The sequence below is a fragment of the Sus scrofa genome, chromosome 13 (assembly GCF_000003025.6).
Source record: "Sus scrofa isolate TJ Tabasco breed Duroc chromosome 13, Sscrofa11.1, whole genome shotgun sequence".
NCBI classification, from domain to species: domain Eukaryota; kingdom Metazoa; phylum Chordata; class Mammalia; order Artiodactyla; family Suidae; genus Sus; species Sus scrofa.
Genome location: NC_010455.5, coordinates 29,083,511 through 29,103,159, shown reverse-complemented (window position 1 = coordinate 29,103,159; position 19,649 = coordinate 29,083,511). Strand labels below are relative to the sequence as shown.

The window sequence follows — 19,649 nt, the reverse complement described above, 5'->3', positions numbered from 1 at the left end:
AGAGTGCTTGGGGGAGCTGTGGCAGGTTTGTCGCCAAGCACATCTGGTGCCCAGTGTCTCAGAAACAGAACGAGAACAGGATATGATGATAATGGTTAAGGTTAGAAAGCTACCTTGTGCTGGGGTTAACCCAGAACCTCTGCCTTCAGATGAGTACAGAGCTGTCAGGTACCCTGGGCCGTCTTAACCGACATTTTGGAGGTGAGAAAGAGGCTGTTCACTGGAATCCTAGCCCTGCTCTGCTGTATATTAATGTCTCTGAACTAATTTCTTCATCTGGAAAACAGTATGGTGGCACCAGGCCTACAGAACAGTGTTGGGAGTAACCGTGGACCATGAAGGACTGGGCGCGTGGACGGGAGTGCTGCCCTGAGGGGACAAGGCTAGAGCTGGTGCCCCAGCCACACCTGGACCCTGTGCTCTTTGCTCTGCCCCCACTCCTTTAGGAGCAGCAGCTTCCGTTTTTTCTCTCCTGCAGCACCATTTCCTCAGTCCCAAATGCTCACTGAGATCACTCGGGCTTCTGGCTCCAGGTAGCTCCTGGAATCAGGATCACCCTGTGTTCACGACATCTCGAACAGGGTGGCCCTCAGTGGCTTCTAATCGCCCCACCCCCAGCCTGCGAGTGCAGGGAACCTGGTGCGGGGAGAGCAGATTCTGTACTCTCAGACCCGAGGCCACCCCAAGGCAGGCCGGACTCGCCCAGGGTCCAGGTCCAGCCTGACCCCTCCAGCTGGCTCCCCCTGCACCCAGACCTCTCACATCGTGCACTGGGGTGTGCAACAGAGGGAAGAGCTGTGACAGGGGAGAAGGGTGAGTCTGAGGTAGGGAACTTGTGCTCCTCAGGGCTGTCGTGTGGATGAATGAAGTCGAGAGTAAAAGCTCTCTGGAAGATTCATGGGCTGTGCCAGTGTCTGTTACCAGGGATAGTGTGAACTTAGGAGGGGGTCGGGAAAACAATCTTGACTCCCAAGCCAGCAGGGAAGAACCTGGAGAGTGTTAGGACCCACGAGTGACTGGGCAGAGGAGGCAAAGGAAAATCCAGCTGCAATACTTTTCCTCAGGACAGGCCAGCAGGTTATCCTAAGTTGTGGAAGGCCCAGTGCAAAACCTTTTTGCGAGGAGCCTGGAGAGGGGCATATAGCAGTCCTGGGATGGGGCACAGTTTGACGGGTGCCTGCAGCCAGGTGGGCAAGTCAAGAACCCAGAGGTCCCAGCAGTCACCCCTCTGTTGCCGTGGCCTCAGCCAGCTGTGTGGGTGGTGAAACAGGCATGGGGAGGCCACATGGCTTTCCCCCAGGACTCTCAGAGGTCGAGTTCTCACCAAGGCGATGTCTTAGTCACTCCAGAGCCCCGCCTCTCCCATCACACCACACTGCTTTCCCACATGGGGACACGTGGAGAGGCTGCAGGGCCCCTGGCTCCCCAGACTTCACACCTTCCATCCTAGTTAGGACATCTGCCTCTTGTCCCAAGATGTTGTTGAGGAGGCCAGGGGCTGGTGGCCTGTCTACCAGAAGTTCTCGACGTTAAGGTGACAGTGCAGAGGAGGGTGACCGAAACTCCCCTGTGAAGCTGGCGTAACCAAGGTAAAAGTCAGCCTTGTCAGCAGAAACCGGGCAGATTTTGTTGTCGGAGGAGCACCAGGTGGTCTGTGCAGCCTGGTACAATAAAGCAGCACTCCCCGTGCATTTAGGCACATTTATGGAGGCCCTGTGGCCCCGCAAGCCCAGCCTGTGCACAGCTGGACCCTGCCACGTGCCTCTGGAAGGCGGAAGCCAGCCTTCTTGCGCCTCATCATCTCAGAGAGAGAGAGAGGTGGCTAATCTTTTGTGTTGCTAGTTCTTGAGAGAAGTAACAATAACTACCACCATTTGAGGGACCCTTCTACCCACAGATGCAAACCGTGTCCAGCGTTTTGTGTGCATCACCTCCAGCCTTCCTCACGCCACCCTGAGAGGTGATACTGTTATGGTCCACGCTTCACGAGAGCGGAAGCGGTTAAGAGATTACCAACTTGTCTTACCAGCTCATGACTCAGGTCTGTCCAAGCCGCAGAACCTCACCATTGAGCCCATTCTGGGCTTCCTCCCTGAGCACTCTCCTTAGCTGTCGGCAGCAGGTTCTTCATGTTTCAGGGAGTGGTTTTTGCAACACATGAGCCCAAAGAGGCCACTTTAAGCCTGTTGGGCAGGTTGCTGGGAATCTAATAAACATATGCACAAACAAGTATTTGACACTTAAAACTCTGCCTCTCCCTGTCACCACATCTCAGAGGTAACAAGTGTACCACTCATGCTAGGGAGGAGATTGGGAGCCACAGTGAAGGAGCTGGGTTGTTATCGTCGGTGTGTTGATAGAGCAGGGCCCTGAGAGTTGACAGTGTTAACTTGTTTCCTATGCTCTGAGCTCACACATGATCACTTAAGATATATTCGGGCATTCAGGAATACCACAGTAAGATAGAATGTGCCTAAGGATAAAAGGCGTTTGGAAGCTTTTTTAAAAGTTTTATTTCTTAGTCGGGAAAGACATATGCTGTTTGATATGCATGCATATTATATATACATTTACATATGATTTGTGTGTGTGAGACATTGAATAATTCAGTTTTTAAACAAGCAACCCACCAAGATTCCATTTCAGAAGTGCTGTGTAGGCTCATGATAGTCCTAAACTCTGGTTTGCACATTTTTCTAGCATTCTGTGGCCCACTGGAATTCCCAGCCGACCCTAATTTTCTTGGTCCATTCACATACCCTGGTGCTACTTCTTCCAGGACTAATCAAAGAGAACATAAAGCATCTATCTGTATAAAAGTCAAACCCCCAAGGCACTGCAGAACCTGAGCTCATTGCTTTTTGGTGCCTGGTGTTGAAGGTCTGAGTCTCAGGGGCTAGCACTTGTCATGACTACTCTGTAATCTCCCTGCCTTCCCAGTTGCCAGAAGGATCTTTTGAACTTGGGAACCCAGAGTGTCATCTGCAGTCAAGACCTTTGTTGGCCATGTCCCCATCTTCAACCCTTGGTCCCAGTCCCTGTGAAGGAGAACCTGGTCACAACGTCATTTCTGGTTTTGGTATTCTCAGGGGAGAGGAAGGAAAGCCCCTGCAGCCTTCAGAATCCCATTTGAGCTTTAGGCCTGGGGTAGAAGAGGAGAGCAGAATCTGTGCTTGCCTAAGAAGAAGCATCCTGCCCCAGCTGTGGCATCAAGGAACTTCTCCAGGAGAACGTGTGTGCTACACGCAAAGCCTTCCTCGTTGCGGCCAGAGGACACAGCCCTGCTCCTGTGAAATCCTGAGCAGCTTCTCCAAGCCCAGCAAAGGCTATAGCTGGAACATGCTGGTGGCCTCCGCATTATGAAAGGCTGAAGCCGTCCTGGACATGTCCTCAGAAGACTTCTGTTGTCTTGAGACATCCAGGTAAGAGAGGCAGCCAATGTCTTTCACAAGTTTCCAGAAGTTCTTCCGAAACTTCAGGCCAACGAAGGCATAGAGCACAGGGTTAAGGCAGGCGCGCAGGTAGGCAATGGCTTCTGTCACCGTGATGGCATAGTAGAAGCTGGTCATGCTGTGGTACTCCCAGTTTGTGCTGCGGATGAGCTTCACAAGGTTGAAGGGCGTCTGGGTCAGCAGGAACACTGCCACGACCAGGAAGATGATCTTCAGAGACTTGTGCTTCTGGAAGCCACGGGCCTGAAGCAGTGTCTTGATGATGACTGAGTAGCAGACAATCATGGCAAGCAGTGGCAGGAAGAACCCCAGTGTCATCTGGGTGGCCAGAACCATGGGGAGGGTTGCGTTATTGTGATAGCCACAGACGAGCCTGTTGTGGTAAAGGACGTTGCCATAGATGATCTGTGGCAAGGAGACTAGCAGGCAAACCATCCAGATGGACAAGCAGATGGCCTTACCCCAGGCCATCCGCTTGGCCTGCTGGTTGTAGGCCTTGGTGGCCCTAACCACTGCAATGAAGCGGTCCATGGTGATGCAGGTGAGGATGAGCATGGACGTGTAGAAGTTCAGGGTGTAGATGCCCAGCAGGACTTTGCACATGATGCTGCCAAAGACCCACTCGTGGATGCCTGCATAGGCCCAGAAAGGCAGAGTACACACAAACACCAGGTCTGCCAAGGGCAGGTTCATCAGGAATACATCCGTCAGGCTCTTCAGCTTCTGGTAGAAGATGTAGATGACTAGCACCAGGGAGTTCCCCACTAGGCCACAGACGAACACCACCACGTACATGCAGGGCAGGAAGAGCTTGCTGAACTGCCGGAAGTCCTGGTGCCCCTGGCTGCTGTCGTTGGAAGCATTGAAGAACGCAGTGTCTCCATCGTCGTACTCAGCCATGGCATCTGTTCTGATGGACCCTGGTAGTCAGACCACAGGAATTACATGCACTGGGGGCTGAGGGTGGCCCCTCCTGTCTTCCCACTCTTCCGTTGCCCACTTTTAGGGGTCAGATAGTCACCTCCTAAACCCACTCACTCCTCTGCTCAGTAACAGATACTGGAGACAGCCAGTTCTGAGGGGAAACTGTTCAGACATGACGGGAGACCTTTCCATAGCCCTGAAATTCCCAGGATCTCACCTATCTGGAAGACAACACATAACTGACCTCATGCGCATTCTATAAAATCCTGTGCTAAATGGTCTTAGAAGCAAAGGTCACCAGGTGGTGAAATGGGGACAGTGTCCTTTTGGAAAAACCTCACTGCTCTTCATTGGGGAGGACCGTCTTCATCTCCCCATCTCTCAGCAGGTTCCCACCCAGCCTGTGCCCCATTTTGTGTAAAGTTGACCCCTGGACTACAAGTTGTGAAAGCTAAGGCTAGTATTCCCTTCCCAGGGGCTCCACCGTCAAGGAGACTCTGGAGACCCAGAGGTGTTAGTGGAGGACAGGACTTTTCTGCCCGAGTGGGCTATTTCCTCTGTCACATCTTGCCCCCAAGGGGAGACAAGGCAGGCAAGAGCCCAGGCTGCCCAGTGCTTTGGTTGAGCAGCTTTCTGACCACGGGCCTGGGCAGTTCGCTTCTCGCCCAACCCCAGCCTTCCCCTTTATCATCTGTCAGTGTATGACATTCCACCCCCAGACTTCTTTGATCTTCAGAAATCTCTTACAAGATGGAGTCCCCCAGAAGGGAACATTGCCTTAGCCTTTATTATCAGCAGGGTAGGGCCCAGGGGTCTGCTTTAACAAATGGAAGACCTGATTGAAATGGGATGTCAGGAGGGTGGGCAGCCACAGTGGGGCCAGTGGCCAGCCTTGCAGTGGGGCTGCTTGTCACAAAGACCAAATAGCTATCTATTGTTTCCAGCCCTTCAAGGTTATCACATCCTTCTGACCCTTCTCTGGGCCCCATGACCCTGCTGGGGACCATGACAGGACACAGGGTACTGTATTCTGTGGTGTGGGAGCAGGGACAGCTGTGGCAGCATCAGCCTTGGGGGGCCAGGTCAGTCCCTGCCACTGGCCATCAGGTGTTCAACACACAGCGGAGTGGCTCTTCCACTGACCGGTGCCACAGCCCACTTGCACCTCAAGGAGATGCTTAAGAAGAGTAGGCATTTGGTTTAGCAAAGTCAGAGTATCAATTGGCCTGACGGGGAGTCTGGTCTCCTCAGAGGCTTTTCTTTCCTCATGCTGTGTCCTTACTGGAAGTGATGTCAGCCCTGGTGCTGCCACCTTGGTCTTTCATGGGATCACAGCACCCTTTCTCTCTAAGAAAGGGCCTTGACCTTGGGCTAAGACTGCTCAGGGAAAAGTCTGTCCTCTGACCACAAAATATTAGGCCAGCTGGTAGGCATCATACTCCACCAACTCTGGGCCACTAGGTCAAGCGGGTCAGAGAGTGATTTGTGTGTGTGTTATTACTACACATGGGGACCAAAACATCTTTCACCATTTCGAATATGAAACAAGTGGTTTTGCTTCCCTTGAAAGTAATGTCAAATCTCCACTATTGTTTAACTTGCTCTTGGCCTTTAAGAAAAAATTCTATTATAGCTGTCACTGCATCCTTATTCTGCCATCGCAATTTGCTCAGAGGGCCCATGCAAATTCGTTTGTAATCATTGATAAACTTAAAGTAGTATTTAACAGATTGGGACTACACAGTTCTGTGCAGATAGAGTCCTAAAAATTACTTAATCTTCTAGAATTATTAAAACTCATTTCTGTATCTTCTATAACCAAAGTCCTATGTTGATTTCTGAAAACTAAAAAATATTATATACAAATTTAGAAATGGTAAGCGTCTGATGTTAAATAAATGAACAAAGTATAATTCAAACATAAACTAGAATATGACTGAAATGTTTAGGAAGTGCTTTTAATGATTTTGGAAAATGCAAACCATTTAAATTGCTCAAAACAATGTAAGTACAAATATGCAAAATAATATTGGCTGTTAGTAATACAATGAATAGGTGACAAAATGAATGTGAAGTTGATCATGATTCTCAACCTTTTTTGATCATAAACCCCTTCGAGAATCTCATAAAAGCTGTAGACTGTTTCCCTCAGTAATAACTACACAGATGCCTGTAATTCTGGGGGTTCATGATCTCTTTAAAATTTCTCTACCATGTGTTCTGCAGACCTCATTTAAGACTCCACAATAAGCTATGTGATTTTGACTATTTTTTTTTAAACATAGAAAAATGACCAGATTTTATTAGCAGTTCGACTCTGGCTGGTAGAATTAGAGATGACTTTTTACCCTTCCTTCTTTATATTTTTCTCTATTTTCTAAAGTTGCTACAGTTGTATATAGACTTATATAGAGAAAAGAAGGTAAACCATAATCTAAGATACTAGCCTATCTTATAAAATGGAAAAGAAACTAAAGGAAACCAGAGAGAGACATTAGTAAACAAACTCAGTGACTAGACTCTCCTTATTCCCTGGGGAGAGTCTGATTATATCATTGTCAGTATCCATTTACAAGCCCTGTGTGCCCAGAACCAGGGTAAATCATAATTCTCTCATCTAATCCTCCGGGCAGCAAATGGCGGAGATGGAGTTTGAACCAAGGGCAGTTGAGCTTGAGAGCCTGGGCATTTCACATGGTACTGCACTGCAGGCAGGACTCTGAGAACTCCAGAAACCTGGCGGTAGCCCCTGTCTTTAAACTTTAAAGAAGACAAATGACTCACCAGTAGAGGTGCTCTGTCAGTGGGTTCCAGAGATAAGGTTGCTCACAGCAGTGAGGTCTGCTTCTCCCTCTCTGTGATGTGGTCTGTGTTTCCGTTGAGTAATTTTTAAGAGCCCTCGGTTGGTGATTATATGACACTTAGCCCTTCCCCATTTTGCAAATCAGAATACACATGACCAGCCTGCACTCATGTAATGTGGGGGTCAGAGACAAGAAGCAGTAGCTCTGATGCTGCACACCCCCTGAAGCCTGGCTAGGGACGTACTCTTTTGCCAGGACCTGAGAGGGTTTTAATTTGTAAACCAAAGAGGAGCAATAAGCAGCTCTGGCAGTGACAATCCACTGAAGATGGTAGCATTTGTGCCCTAAAATTAGTTCATTCACCAGTTGTACATATCTTTGGAGCAGTTTGGGTCTGGACCAATGCAAAGCCGATGCTGTGGCCTGGGTTCTGTGTATGCATGTAGCTCCAGTGCACATGACAGCCCTGATCCTCAGAGCAGTCCTGCAAGTAGGTATTAGCCCATTTTATAGATGAGAATGTGGAGGACGTAGCCAAAGAACAGTCCTATGGACTCACAGCTAATAACTAATAGCCACTTCCAGCACACAAACTCAGATCTATGACCTTGCCAGACCAGTGGATCAGATGGCTTGTGAATGATGGGTCTGCCAGAGAGCATGATGCAGACCTGCCTCCTGAAACCACACCACTCAGGCAGTGCTTACTACCCTACTTGTCCTGGGTAGAATCAGCAGTGAACAGCCTGAACCAGATACTGAAAGTCAAGGCACCCATCCTTCTGAAAGAAATCTTTTGAGACAAGACATCCTTTCAGAATGAGCCAGCCTGACATTTTGGAATCTTTAAGCTTTGAGAGATGAGTTTTTCCCAGGGACAAGCCAACTCTGTCATTTAGGATCAGTTCACAGGGTGATGTTAGAAGGGCCTGAATCCTGTCACTCATTCGCTGTGGGGAGAATCAGGCCTCAAGCCCAGTGCCCGCCGTGACTGTGATGGAGCGCATGCTTGGGTGGGAGAGGTGATGTCTGTATTAGAGAGAACATGACCACGTTTGTCACAACCATTCTCCAATAGAAAGTTCTCTAGTGGAAAACTTTGGAGCCCTTCACAATTTGGGGGCCAGAATTTTATTTCAACCAATTTATAAAGTGCCTTTTGTTATCTTCCAGGTCGTAATGCTCACTGCTTTTCTTTGAAAGGAAACTTCTTGTGGGAAAGTACCTAGTCATACTTCTTGGGTTTTTCCCAGAGTATTCAAATATTTCTTAAACAGAATCAAAAGGCCGTGGCAGCCGTACCCCCTGAAGGCTTCTGTCTGAAGTCAGGCCATGTTGACCTGCTCCCTTTTTCTGAACACCTGCCACTCTCTAGACAGGGCCCTGGTGAGGAAGGTGTTCCAGGACTCAGGGATGAGGCAGTTGCTCCTGGGAGAAGAGTATCTTGTCAGGTAGTGGTTGTGGCTGGAGCTGTGGAGGATGAGTGGAAAGAACCTCACAAAAGCAGACTAACCAGAGGGCAGCAGGGAAAGGCATGGCCTGCTCATCAGTGCCTTGGGGCCAGTCCTGAAGGATAGGCATGTGGGTTTGCATGTTTTGGTCAAGCTGTAGTTATTAGGTAATAAGCAGTCAAAACCAGAAGCCCTCTTCACTTGGTTTTTAGGCAGAAAGGAAGCCTAAAAATTTACTTTTTTTTTTCTTTGTTAAAAAAAATTTTTTATTAATGTGTAGTTGATTTACAGTATTGTGTCAATTTCTGCTATATAGCATAGTGTCACAGTCATACATATATATACATTCTTTTACTCATATTATCTTCCATCATGTTCTATCACATGAGATTGGATATAGTTCCCTGTGCTATATAGTAGGACCTCATTGCTTATCCACTCTAAATGTAATAGTTTGCATCTGCTACCCCCAAACTTGCCCATCCCACTCCCTCCCCTCACCATCCACCTTGGCAACCACAAATCTGTTTTCTATGTCTGTGAGTTTCTGTTCTGTAGATAGGTTCATTTGTGCCATATTTTAGATTCCACATATAAGTGATATCATATGGTATTTGTCTTACTCTGACTTCACTTACTATGAGAATCTCTGGTTGCATCCATGTTGCTACAAATGGTTCTTTTTTATGGCTGAGTAGTATTCCATTGTGTATATGTACCACATTGTCTTAATCTATTCATCTGTCATTGGACATTTAGATTGTTTCCATATCTTGGCTCTTGCGAATAGTGCTGCTATGAACATACAGGTGCATGTATCTTTTTGAATTGCAGTTTCGTCTGGATATATGCCCAGGAGTGGGATTGCTGGATCATATGGTAGTTCTTATTAGTTTTCTGAGGAACCTCCATACTGTTTTCCATGCCAGTTTACATTCCCACCAGCAGTGTAAGTGGGTTTACTTTTTTCCACACCCTTTCCAGCATTTGTTATTTGTAGACCTATTAATGATGGTCATTCTGACCAGTGTGAAGTGGTACCTCATTGTAGTTTTGATTTGCATTTCTCTGATAATTAGTGATGTTGAGCATCTTTTCAAGTGCTTGCTGGCCATCTGTATGTCTTCTTTGGAGAAATGTCTATGAAGGTCTTCTGCCCATTTTTCTTTTATTAATTAATTAATTAATTTGGTCTTTTTTAGGGCTGCACCCACAGCATATGGAAGTTCCCAGGCTAGGGGTCCAATCGGAGCTGTAGCCACTGGCCTACACCACAACCACAACCACAGCAACATGGGATCTGAGCTGTGTCTTTGACCTACACCACAGCCCATGGCAATGCCGGATCCTTAACCCACTGAGTGAGGCCAGGGACTGAACCCTCATCCTCATGGATGCTAGTTGGGTTCACTAACTGCCGAGCCACAATGGGAACTCCCTGCATTATTCCATTGGGTTGTTTGTTGTTGTCGTTGTTGAGTTATATGAGTTGTTTGTTTATTTTGGAGATTAAGCCCTTGTTAGTAACATGGTTTGCAAATATTTTCTCCCATTCTGTAGGTTGCCTATTTTTTTTTTTTAGTGTTTCCTTTGCTGTGCAAAAACTTTTAAGTTTGATAAAGTCCCATTGGTTTATTTTTGTTTTTATTTTTCTTGCCTTGGGAGATTGACCTAAGAAAACATTTATATCATTGATGTCAGAGAATGATTTGCCTGTGTTCTCTTCTAGGAGTTTTTTTTTTTTTTTTTTTTGTCTTTTTTTTTGCCTTTTCTTGGGCCGCTCCTGCGGCATATGGAGATTCCCAGGCTAGGGGTCCAATCGGAGCTATAGCCGCTGGCCTACGCCAGAGCCACAGCAGCGCAGGATCCGAGCCGCGTCTGCGACCTACACCACAGCTCACGGCAACGCCGGATCATTAACCCACTGAGCAAGGGCAGGGATCGAACCCGCAACCTCATGGTTCCTAGTCGGATTCGTTAACCACTGCGCCACCACGGGAACTCCTAGGAGTTTTTTTTTATGGTATCTTGTCTTATGTTTAAGTCTGTAAGCTATTTTGAGTTTATGTTTATGCATGGGGTGAGAGTGTTTTCTGGTTTCATTGATTTGCATGCAACTGTCCAGTTTTCCTAGCACCACTTTTGAAAAGACTGTCTTTTTCCCATTTTATATTCTTGTGTCCTTTGTCAAAGATTAATCATCTATAGTTATCTGGATTTATTTCTGGGCTCTCTATTCTGTTCCATTGATCTGTATGTTTTTATACCAGTACCCCACTGTCCTGATTACTGTAGCTTTGTAATATCATCTGAAGTCTAGGAGAGCTATACCTCCTGTTTTGTTTTGGTTTTTTTAATTTTTTTTTTTTGCCTTTTTTTTTATGGCCGCACCCACAGCATATGGAGGTTCCCAGGCTAGGGGTCCAGTTGGAGCCACAGTTGCTGACCTACACCAGAGCCACAGCAACACAGCATCCAAGCCACATCTGCGACCTACACCACAGCTCTTGGCAACCCCAGATCCTTAACCCACTGAGTGAGGCCAGGGATTGAACCCACAGCCTCATAGTTCCTAGTTGGATTTGTTTCTGCTCTGCCACTACAGGAACTCCTATACATCCTGCTTTGTTTTTTGTTTTTCCTCAGGATTGCTTTGGCAATTCTGAGTCTTTTATGGTTCCATATAAATTTTTGGATTATTTGCTCTAGTTCTGTGGAAAATGTCACGGGTAATTTGATAGGAATCACTAAATCTACAGATTGCTTTGGGAAGATGGCCATTTTAACAGTATTAATTCTTCCAATCCAGGAGCATGGGATATCTTTCCATTTCTTTGAATTCTCTTTAATTTCCTTGATTAATGTTTTATAGTTCTAAGTGTATAAGTCAGCTCCATGGTTAGGTTTATTTCCTAGGAATTTAATTTTTGGGGGTGCAATTTTAAAAGGTATTATTTTATGTACCTTTTCTAATATTTCATTGTTAGTGTATGAAATGCAACGGATTTCTGAATGTTAATCTTGTATCCTGCTACTTTCAATTCATTTTGAATAGTTTTTGTGTGGAGTCCTTATATTTTCTCTAATGGTATCATGTCATTTGCATATAGAGACAGTTTTATCTCTTCTCTTCCAATTTGGATAACTTTTATTTCTTTTGTTTGTTTGATTGCTGTGTCTAGGACTTCAAATACTATGTTGAATAAAAGTAGTGAGAGTGGGCATCCTTGACTTGTTCCAGATTTTAGTGGGAAGGCTTTCAGCTTTTCTCCATTGAGTATTATATTGGCTGTGGGTTTGTCATAAATGGCTTTTTATTATGTTAAGATGTATTGCCTCTATACCCACCTTGGTAAGAGTTTTTATCATGAATGGATGTTGGATTTTGTCAGATGCTTTTTATGCATCTCTTGAGATGATCATGTGGCTTTTTACTTTTCTTATATTAATGTGGTGTATGACACTGATTGATTTGCATATGCTGAACCATCCTTGTAAACTTGGGATGAATCCCACTTGGTTGTGGTGTATGGTCTTTTTTATGTATTGTTGGATTTGGTTGGCTAAAATTTTGTTGAGAATTTTTGTGTCTGTATTCATCAAAGATATTGGCCTATAATTTTTTTTTTTTTTTTTTGGTGGTATCTTTGATTTTGGTATTAGGGTGATGGTGGCTTCATAGAATGTCTTTGGAAGTGTTCCTTCTTCAGTCTCTTGGAAAAGTTTAAGAAGGATGGGTATTAATTCTTCCTTGTGTGTTTGGAAGAATTTGCCTGTGAAGCTCTCTGGTCCTGGACTTTTGTTTATAGGGTTTGTTTTTATTACATATTCAATTTCATTTCTAATGATTCTTCCATTCAAATGATCTATTTCTTCTTGACTCAGTTTTGGTGGGTTATATGTCGCCTGAAAATTGTCCATTTCTTCTAGGTTGTTAGATTTGTTGGCATATCATTGTTCATAGTGTTCTCTTATGGATTTTTGTATTTTTGCAGAATCCATTGGGATTTATCCTTTTTCATTTCTTATTTTGTTTATTTGGGTTCTTTCTCCTTTCTTGGTGAGTCTGGCCAGAAGTTTGTCAAATTTTTTTACCCTTTCATAGAATCAGCTCTTGGTTTCATTGATTTTTTTTTCCTATTTTTTTAAATCTTTTTTTAATTGACTTCCTCTCTGATCTTTATGATTTCCTTCCTTCTGATGACTTTAAGTTTTGGTTGTTCTTTTTTTTTTTTTTTTTTTTTTTTTTTTAGGGCCACACCTAAAGCATGTGGAGGTTCCCATGCTAGGGGTCGAATTGGAGCTACAGCTGGCCATGGCCACAGTAACACAGGATCTGAGCCGCACCACAGGATCACAGCCTACACCATAGCTCATGGCAACACTGAATTCTTAACCCACTGAGCGAGGCCAGGGTTTGAACCTGCGTCCTCATGAATGCTAGTCAGATTTGTTTCCACTAAGGCACAATGGGAACTCCTTGTTTGTTCTTTTTCCAGTTCTTTTAGATGGTAGATTAAGTTATTGATTGATATTTTTCTTGTTTTTTTGAGGAAGGCCTGTATCACTATGAACTTCCCTCTAAGAACTGCTTTTGTGGCATCCCATAGATTTTGGATGGTTGTGTTTTCATTGTCATTTGTCTCAAAGTAGTTTTTGTTTGTTTGTTTGTTTGTCTTTTTAGGGCTACACCTGCAGCATATGGAGGTTCCCAGGCTAGGAGTCGGAATTAGACCTGTAGCCGCTGGCCTACACCACAGCCAAAGCAATGCCAGATCTGAGCCACATCTGCAACCTACACTATAGCTCATGGCAATGCCAGATCCTTAACCGACTGAGTGAGGCCAGGGATTGAACCTGCATCCTCATGGATTCAAGTCAGATTCATTTCTGCTGAGCCACGATGGGAACTCCTCAAGGTATTTTTTAATTTCCTTTTTGATTTCTTTGTTGACCCATTGGTTTGTTTATATAATATGTTGTTGAGTCTCCATGTAGCGAGTTTTTTTCTCATTTCTTTTCCTTTAGTTGATTTCTAATTTCTTGCCATTGTGGTCAGAGAGGATGCTTGAAATAATCTCTATACACTTAAATTTTTGAGGTTAGTTTTGTGCCCTAGTATGTGGTCAATCCTGGAGAATGTTCCATGTGCACTTGAAAAGAATGTATATTCTGGTTTTTTGAATGCAATGTCCTGAAAATGTCAGTTGGGTCTAAATATTCTATTGTGTCATTTAGGATCTCTATTGCCTTGTTGTTTCTATGTCTAGAGGATCTGTGCATTGATGTGAGCAGTGTTAAAGTCTCCTAATATTATTGTATTCCCATCAATGTCTCCTTTTATGCTTATTAGTTTTTGTTGTATTTGTGTGCTCCTGTATTAGGGCCATATATATTGATGAGTGTAATATCCTCTTCTTGAATTGATCCTTTTATCATTAAATAGTGCCCTCATTTATCTTTCTTTATGGCCTTTGTTTTAAAGTCTATTTTGTATGATGTGATTGCAGCTATTGCTTTCCTGTCATATCCATCCACATGAAATATCTTTTTCCATCCCCTCACTTTGAATTTAAATGTGTCCTTTGCCCTAAGGTGAGTCTCTTGTACGCAGCATACTGTAGGCTCTTGTTTTTTTATCCAATCTGCCATTCTATGTTTTTCGTTTGTTTGTTTTGTTTTTGTTTTTGTTTTTTTGTCTTTTTGCCTTTTCTAGGGCTGCTCCTGAGGCATATGGAGGTTCCCAGGCTAGGGGTCTAATCAGAGCTGTATCTCCTGGCCTATACCAGAGCCACAGCAATGCAGGATCTGAGCCGCATCTGTGACCTACACCACAGCTCATGGCAATGCCAGATCCTTAACCCACTGAGCAAGGCCAGGTATCAAACCCGAAATCTCATGGTTCCTAGTCAGATTCGTTAACCACTGAGCCACAGCGGGAACTCCCACTCTATGTTTTTTGATTGAAGCATTCAGTCCATTGACATTTAACATAATTTTGATAAATATGTATTTATTGCCATTTTAAACCTTGTTTTCCAGTTGATTCTATGTTTCTCCTTTGTTCCTTTTCCTTTTTTGGTTGGATGATTTCCTTATATTTGATATTTATGTCCTCTTCTTTTTAATTTTTGGGAATGTAATGTTTGGTTTTGATTTATGGTTGTCCTGTTTTTCAAGTATGTTAACCCCTTCCTATATCTGCTTGCTTTAGCCTGGTAGTCATATAGGCTTAAAAAAAAAAAAAAAAAAAAAAAGAGTATGGAGTTTCTTGCTGTCCTTCCCCACAATTTATGATTTCGATGTCCTTTTTTACATCTTCATATTTATCCTTTTGCTGTTCCCTGTGTTTATCATCGCTTTTACAAATAGTTTTTTTTTCCTTTTTTGATCTGTACACTGGCTTATTTAAGTAATTATTTTCCAGTTGTGATTTTCTCCATTCTATATCTTCTTACTTCTCTCCCATGTAGAGGAGACCTTTCAATATTTCTTTTAGAATGGGTTGAGTATTGCTATACTCTTAGTTTTTGTTTGTTGGAGAAATTCTTTATTTTTCCTTATATTTTAAATGGTAATCTTGTTGAGTAGAGTATTCTAGGCTGCAAATTTTCCCCTTTTAGAAGTTCGAATATATCTTGTTGCTCTCCTCTGACCTATGGTGTTTCTGTTGAGAAATCAGCTGATAGCCTTATGGGGGTTCCTCTCCTTATCTTTATCTTTTGCCAATTTTATTATAATATGTCTTGGTGTAGGTCTGTTTGGGTTCAGCTTGTTTGGGGCCCTCTGTACTTCTTGTATCTTAATACTGGTTTCCTTTAGATCTGGAATGTTTTCAGCCATAATTTCTTCAAATATATTTTCAACCCCCTTTTCTTTTTCTTCTTTTTTTGGAATCATTATGCAAAGATTGGCCCACTTTATATTATCTCATAGATGTCATGTATAGCTTTCATATTTTTTTATTTGGTTTTCTCTCTGCTGTCCTGATTGGGTGATTTCCATTATTCTATCTTCCAAGTCACTTATTTGTTCCTCTGCATTATTCATTCTTCTTTTCAATGCCTGTAACTCAGCTTTCATCTCCACAAATGAATATTCTAATTTTTCTTGGCTCCTCCTTATGGTTTCTAGTTTCTTTCTAAAGTAATCGGCATTATTATTCATATCCACTCTTAATTCCTTCAGTATATTTACTGTCTCCTTTTTGAACTTGGTGTCTGTTAGACCGCAGAGGTTTATTTCATTGTTTGCTCCTTCAGAGGCATTTGCTTGTTCTTTTAACTGGGGAATGGTTCCTGTGCTTTTTTATTTTGCTTATATTTTTCTTCCTTTGTGAGTTTAGGGAAAACAAATATCTTCTCTAGTCCTGAAGGGCTGTTTATATGTGGAGCATTCCTAGGTAGCTTGTGAGGGTTTACCTTTTTTTTTTTTTTTGGCATGAGGGCTGGTTTTGGTTTGGATGCTTGTTGTCTCTTTCCTCAGTGTGTACAGGCTGTTATCCCCTGATAGAGGGTGTGCTGGTGTATGGCCTGTGCATGCTTCCAGGCAGATGGAGGCAATGGTCATGGCCTGTAGCCACTGCCTGGTTGCTAGACCCTTGATAGTGGTGAGGACCCGAAGGGAGGTGGCTAGCAGGCTGCTCATGGTTTCAGGGCCCTGGGCAGTGGCATTTACCCTCAGGGAGGTAGAAGCAGCTCCCAGAGCCTTTAGCAGCAGCAACAATGGGGCGTGTGTGTTCCTACAGGAAGTGAGGGCAACAGGTGGCACTTGGTTGCAGGGTGACCCTTGAGGTAACTGGGGCCACAGGCTGTGCCTGTTACAGGACCTTTAGTGGTGGGGTCCATGCCCACCTCAGGAGTCTGAGCTGGCTGCAGTAGTTTGCACCCACCCCCACAGCTTGCACAAGAGGCACTCTGATGCCCAAGAGCCTGCGCATGCACAGAAAAAGATGTTCCTATGGCATCCCCCCCCCACCCCACCCCTTCTCTCACCCTCCCCAACAATGGCGCCTTGCTTCTCTAGTGGGCCCAGGCCTCCTTCCACACTCTCTCGGCTGTGATGATCCACTCCCCAGCTTGTGGCAAACAGCTCCCTAGCCCCTCAGGCTGTTTCCAGTAGCCGTTCCTAGTCTTCTCCCTTGCACTGACCTCTGAAGCCTGAGTCCCAGCACCCAGCCCAGTGTCTCAGACCGTGGTGTCCCGGGTAGTGGTAGGTACCGATGGCCTGTGAGGCACTCTCTTTCCGCTTTGCCCTTCTCAGTCTGGTTGCTGCACTTTTCTCCAAGGCTTTGAGTTTCCCCCTGTCCCGGCTGATCTCCCCGTCAGTTAGGTGGCCTTCCAGGTTGTAGATTCCTTTCCTCTTTCACAGCTTCCTCTCAGGAGTGCTGCTCCTGTCCTGATTCCTTTTTTTCTCTTCTCTCTCTCTCTTTTTTTCCTTTTGTTCTACCCAGTTATGTGGAGGGTTTCTTGCCCTTTTTGGAAGTCTGAGGTCTCCTGCCAACTTTCAGTAGATGTTCCGTGAGAATTGTTCTACATGTAGATGGTGGGTTTTTTGCTGTCTTTGTGGGAGAAGGTGAGCACCATGTCCTACTCCTCCACCATCTCGATCCCGCTTATTTAAGAGTAAAATAAAGATGCACCCAAGCTGCACAGTGAACGAGGCCCCCAGCATGCCTCAGCCTCTTTCCAAACCTGAGCTGTTCAGTAGAGCCTTCTGGGACACAGGCATGGCCTGTATCTGCGCATGAAAACATAGAAGGCACCAACCCCCTGTGGCTCTCAGGCTTTGAAGTGTGGCCAGTGCAACCGTGGAGCCAAGCTTTTTAGCTTTGTTTTAATTCTGATGAGTTTGCCTTTAACCAAGCACATGAGGCTGGTGCTACTGTATTGGACTGTGCAGTTGTAAACCAAAGTCCTCTTCAGTTCACAGGAGACTGTTCTCAGATGGAGGCTGATCTAGGGGACTGTGGGGCCCCGTGTAGCCAGGCAGAGCAACACTCCTATCCGTGCCGGCTTAGCAAGACGGAGGGGTAGCTGGAGCCCTCTGAGGAACAAGATTCTCATGCCCTGAGGCTCTCTAGGCGCCCTGCCTTCCTCAGCCAATCTGAACAACCAGAGAATCTGCTCCCCAGGCAGTTTGCAGTCTTAAAGTTACAGAAGAAAGAGGCTAAGGCATTTTGATTTCTAACCAGAAAATACTATATAGATTCCAGCTGCAGAGGCACCCCACCTGTGACTCTTCATCCAGGCAGCCGTGAACCCTTGAACCACATTGCTGGGGATTTCCTCTGCGTCCCTGCTGTTGGTCACCACTTATTCTTGTTTCTGAAGTGGAGCCTTGGTCACATCCTTGGGGACATTTGGGATGGAAGACTATCTTGGCTTTGTGCAAGGCAGGTGCTCAGGCTAAATGTGGCAGCTGTGGCCAAGATGACCATTCCTGAGAGGGTGGAGCAGGTTGACAGATAGACATACACATCTCAAAACAGGTTCAGTTGGACTGACCACAGGCTGAGGAATGGAAACTCAGATGGACAGGAAAGGGTGATGTGCCATCAGCCATAAGAGGCCACCATAGCTAGCAGTGGGCCCCCATAACCAGAGCAAGGGGAGGAGGAAGGTCACTGTGGGCAATGAATTTGTCCTGCATCTTTACTGAAACACCTCAATGGCAACAAAAGGAGATAGGGTGCCCCCTAGTGGCCTTGCCTTTGTCCCCTGTCATTCTCAAATGACAAAGGATTTAAAAAATCTTGACATCTTCCAGGAGTTGCTTAAACGTTTTCTACCCCATCCCACAGTCAGAAATACATTTTACGTGACTACTCAAGTGTGTATGTATGTAGGCATAAAAATCAAACAAGAGCCTCACACTGTGGATGCCTGTTCTCCTGCCCCAGAAATGGGCCAGAGCAAGCTCGTCTAGCCAGCTCTGCAAGTTTGCCCTGTGGCTGTGCTTCTGCTGGTGTGGGACAGGGCTGTGGTCCTTTGTGCTATGGTCACCCTCCCACACCCACTGGGAAGACATCAGGGAGATCACTGCACCTCTGTGATTGAAGGGTTCCCTGTGCATCCCAAGGTTGGCCACCTGACTCCAAGGCTGCAGGCCTCAGGATGCAGGACATTGTGTTCTGATAGCTAACAGACTGTGTTCTTGTTGGTGACATTTCAGGGACATCACATCAAACTCACTAACCCCTGAGGACACTGAAGACATGCCCATGGGGCAGGATGCTGAAATCTGCTTGCTAAAGTCAGGCGAACTGATGTAAGTGATGGGTCCCTGAGCTGGATTTACCTCAGTGTCATGTTTGGGGGAGGGACAGCAGAGGCTCAGGTGTGACACCCACAGTGGCTTTCAAGTTTGGTTTTTTTCTTCCTTTTTTTCCCGATATAATCTATACAAGGTAAAATTCCCCCTTTATAATGTACATTGCTTAGAATTTGACAAATAATACATTGCAATCACCAGATATCTGCTAGCCCCCACATCCAGCTTGGCCAGGGCTTACCCAGCCTCAGAACTCAGACCTCCACTCCCAGTTCTGCTAAAGAGGAAACCTAGGTCCAGAAAAGAGAAACAACTGGCCTACATGTAACCACAGAAAATACGAAACAGTTCCATCCTCCCGGGAAGCTCCCTCTGTCCCTTTAAAGTAGTTCTTCCCTCACCTTTATGCCCTGTATTCTTCCTTTTAGAAAATAACTTTATTCTCTTATTGTAAAAAAATTTTCCTTGGAGAAAATCAGGAAAGAGAGATAAGCAAACCACTTTGGTATGTAGCCTTCCTGTCTTCTTTATATTAATATGCATAATTTTCCAATATATAGATATTCTGCATCTTCTTTCACAGTCTTTAAACTTAATATTGCATGGGTATTTCCCCATCTCGTTCTTTTTCTCCAGTGTTGCAACCAGAGGCTGCATGATTGCACTATAGTCATTGAATAGATTCAGTCACTCATTCACAGATGTTTGTCCAGCACCTACTAAGTGCTGGATATTGTTCTAGTTCC

The 19,649-nt window shown here is 45.0% G+C and overlaps 2 protein-coding genes across 8 annotated transcripts in view; one reads left to right on the top strand and one right to left on the bottom strand.

Annotated features, from left to right (window-relative positions):
- FYCO1 (FYVE and coiled-coil domain containing 1) overlaps positions 1-19,649 on the top strand; it is a 78,686-nt gene that overhangs the window by 43,633 nt on the left and 15,404 nt on the right. For 6 of the 7 annotated variants that reach the window (XM_021068193.1, XM_021068198.1, XM_021068197.1 and 3 more), the window contains one exon: positions 18,805-18,900. In XM_021068193.1, the coding sequence (XP_020923852.1) occupies positions 18,805-18,900 (96 nt within the window). Of the gene's footprint in view, positions 1-3,089; positions 3,423-18,804; positions 18,901-19,649 lie in introns of all 7 variants that reach the window. The other variant, XR_002337457.1, reaches the window with a different exon arrangement.
- CXCR6 (C-X-C motif chemokine receptor 6) lies at positions 2,494-7,260 on the bottom strand. Its single transcript, NM_001001623.1, has 2 exons — positions 7,161-7,260; positions 2,494-4,372 (listed from the first exon to the last, which is right to left on the bottom strand). The coding sequence occupies exon 2, from the start codon at positions 4,350-4,352 to the stop codon at positions 3,327-3,329; it is 1,026 nt and encodes a 341-aa protein (NP_001001623.1). The 5' UTR covers positions 4,353-4,372; positions 7,161-7,260; the 3' UTR covers positions 2,494-3,326.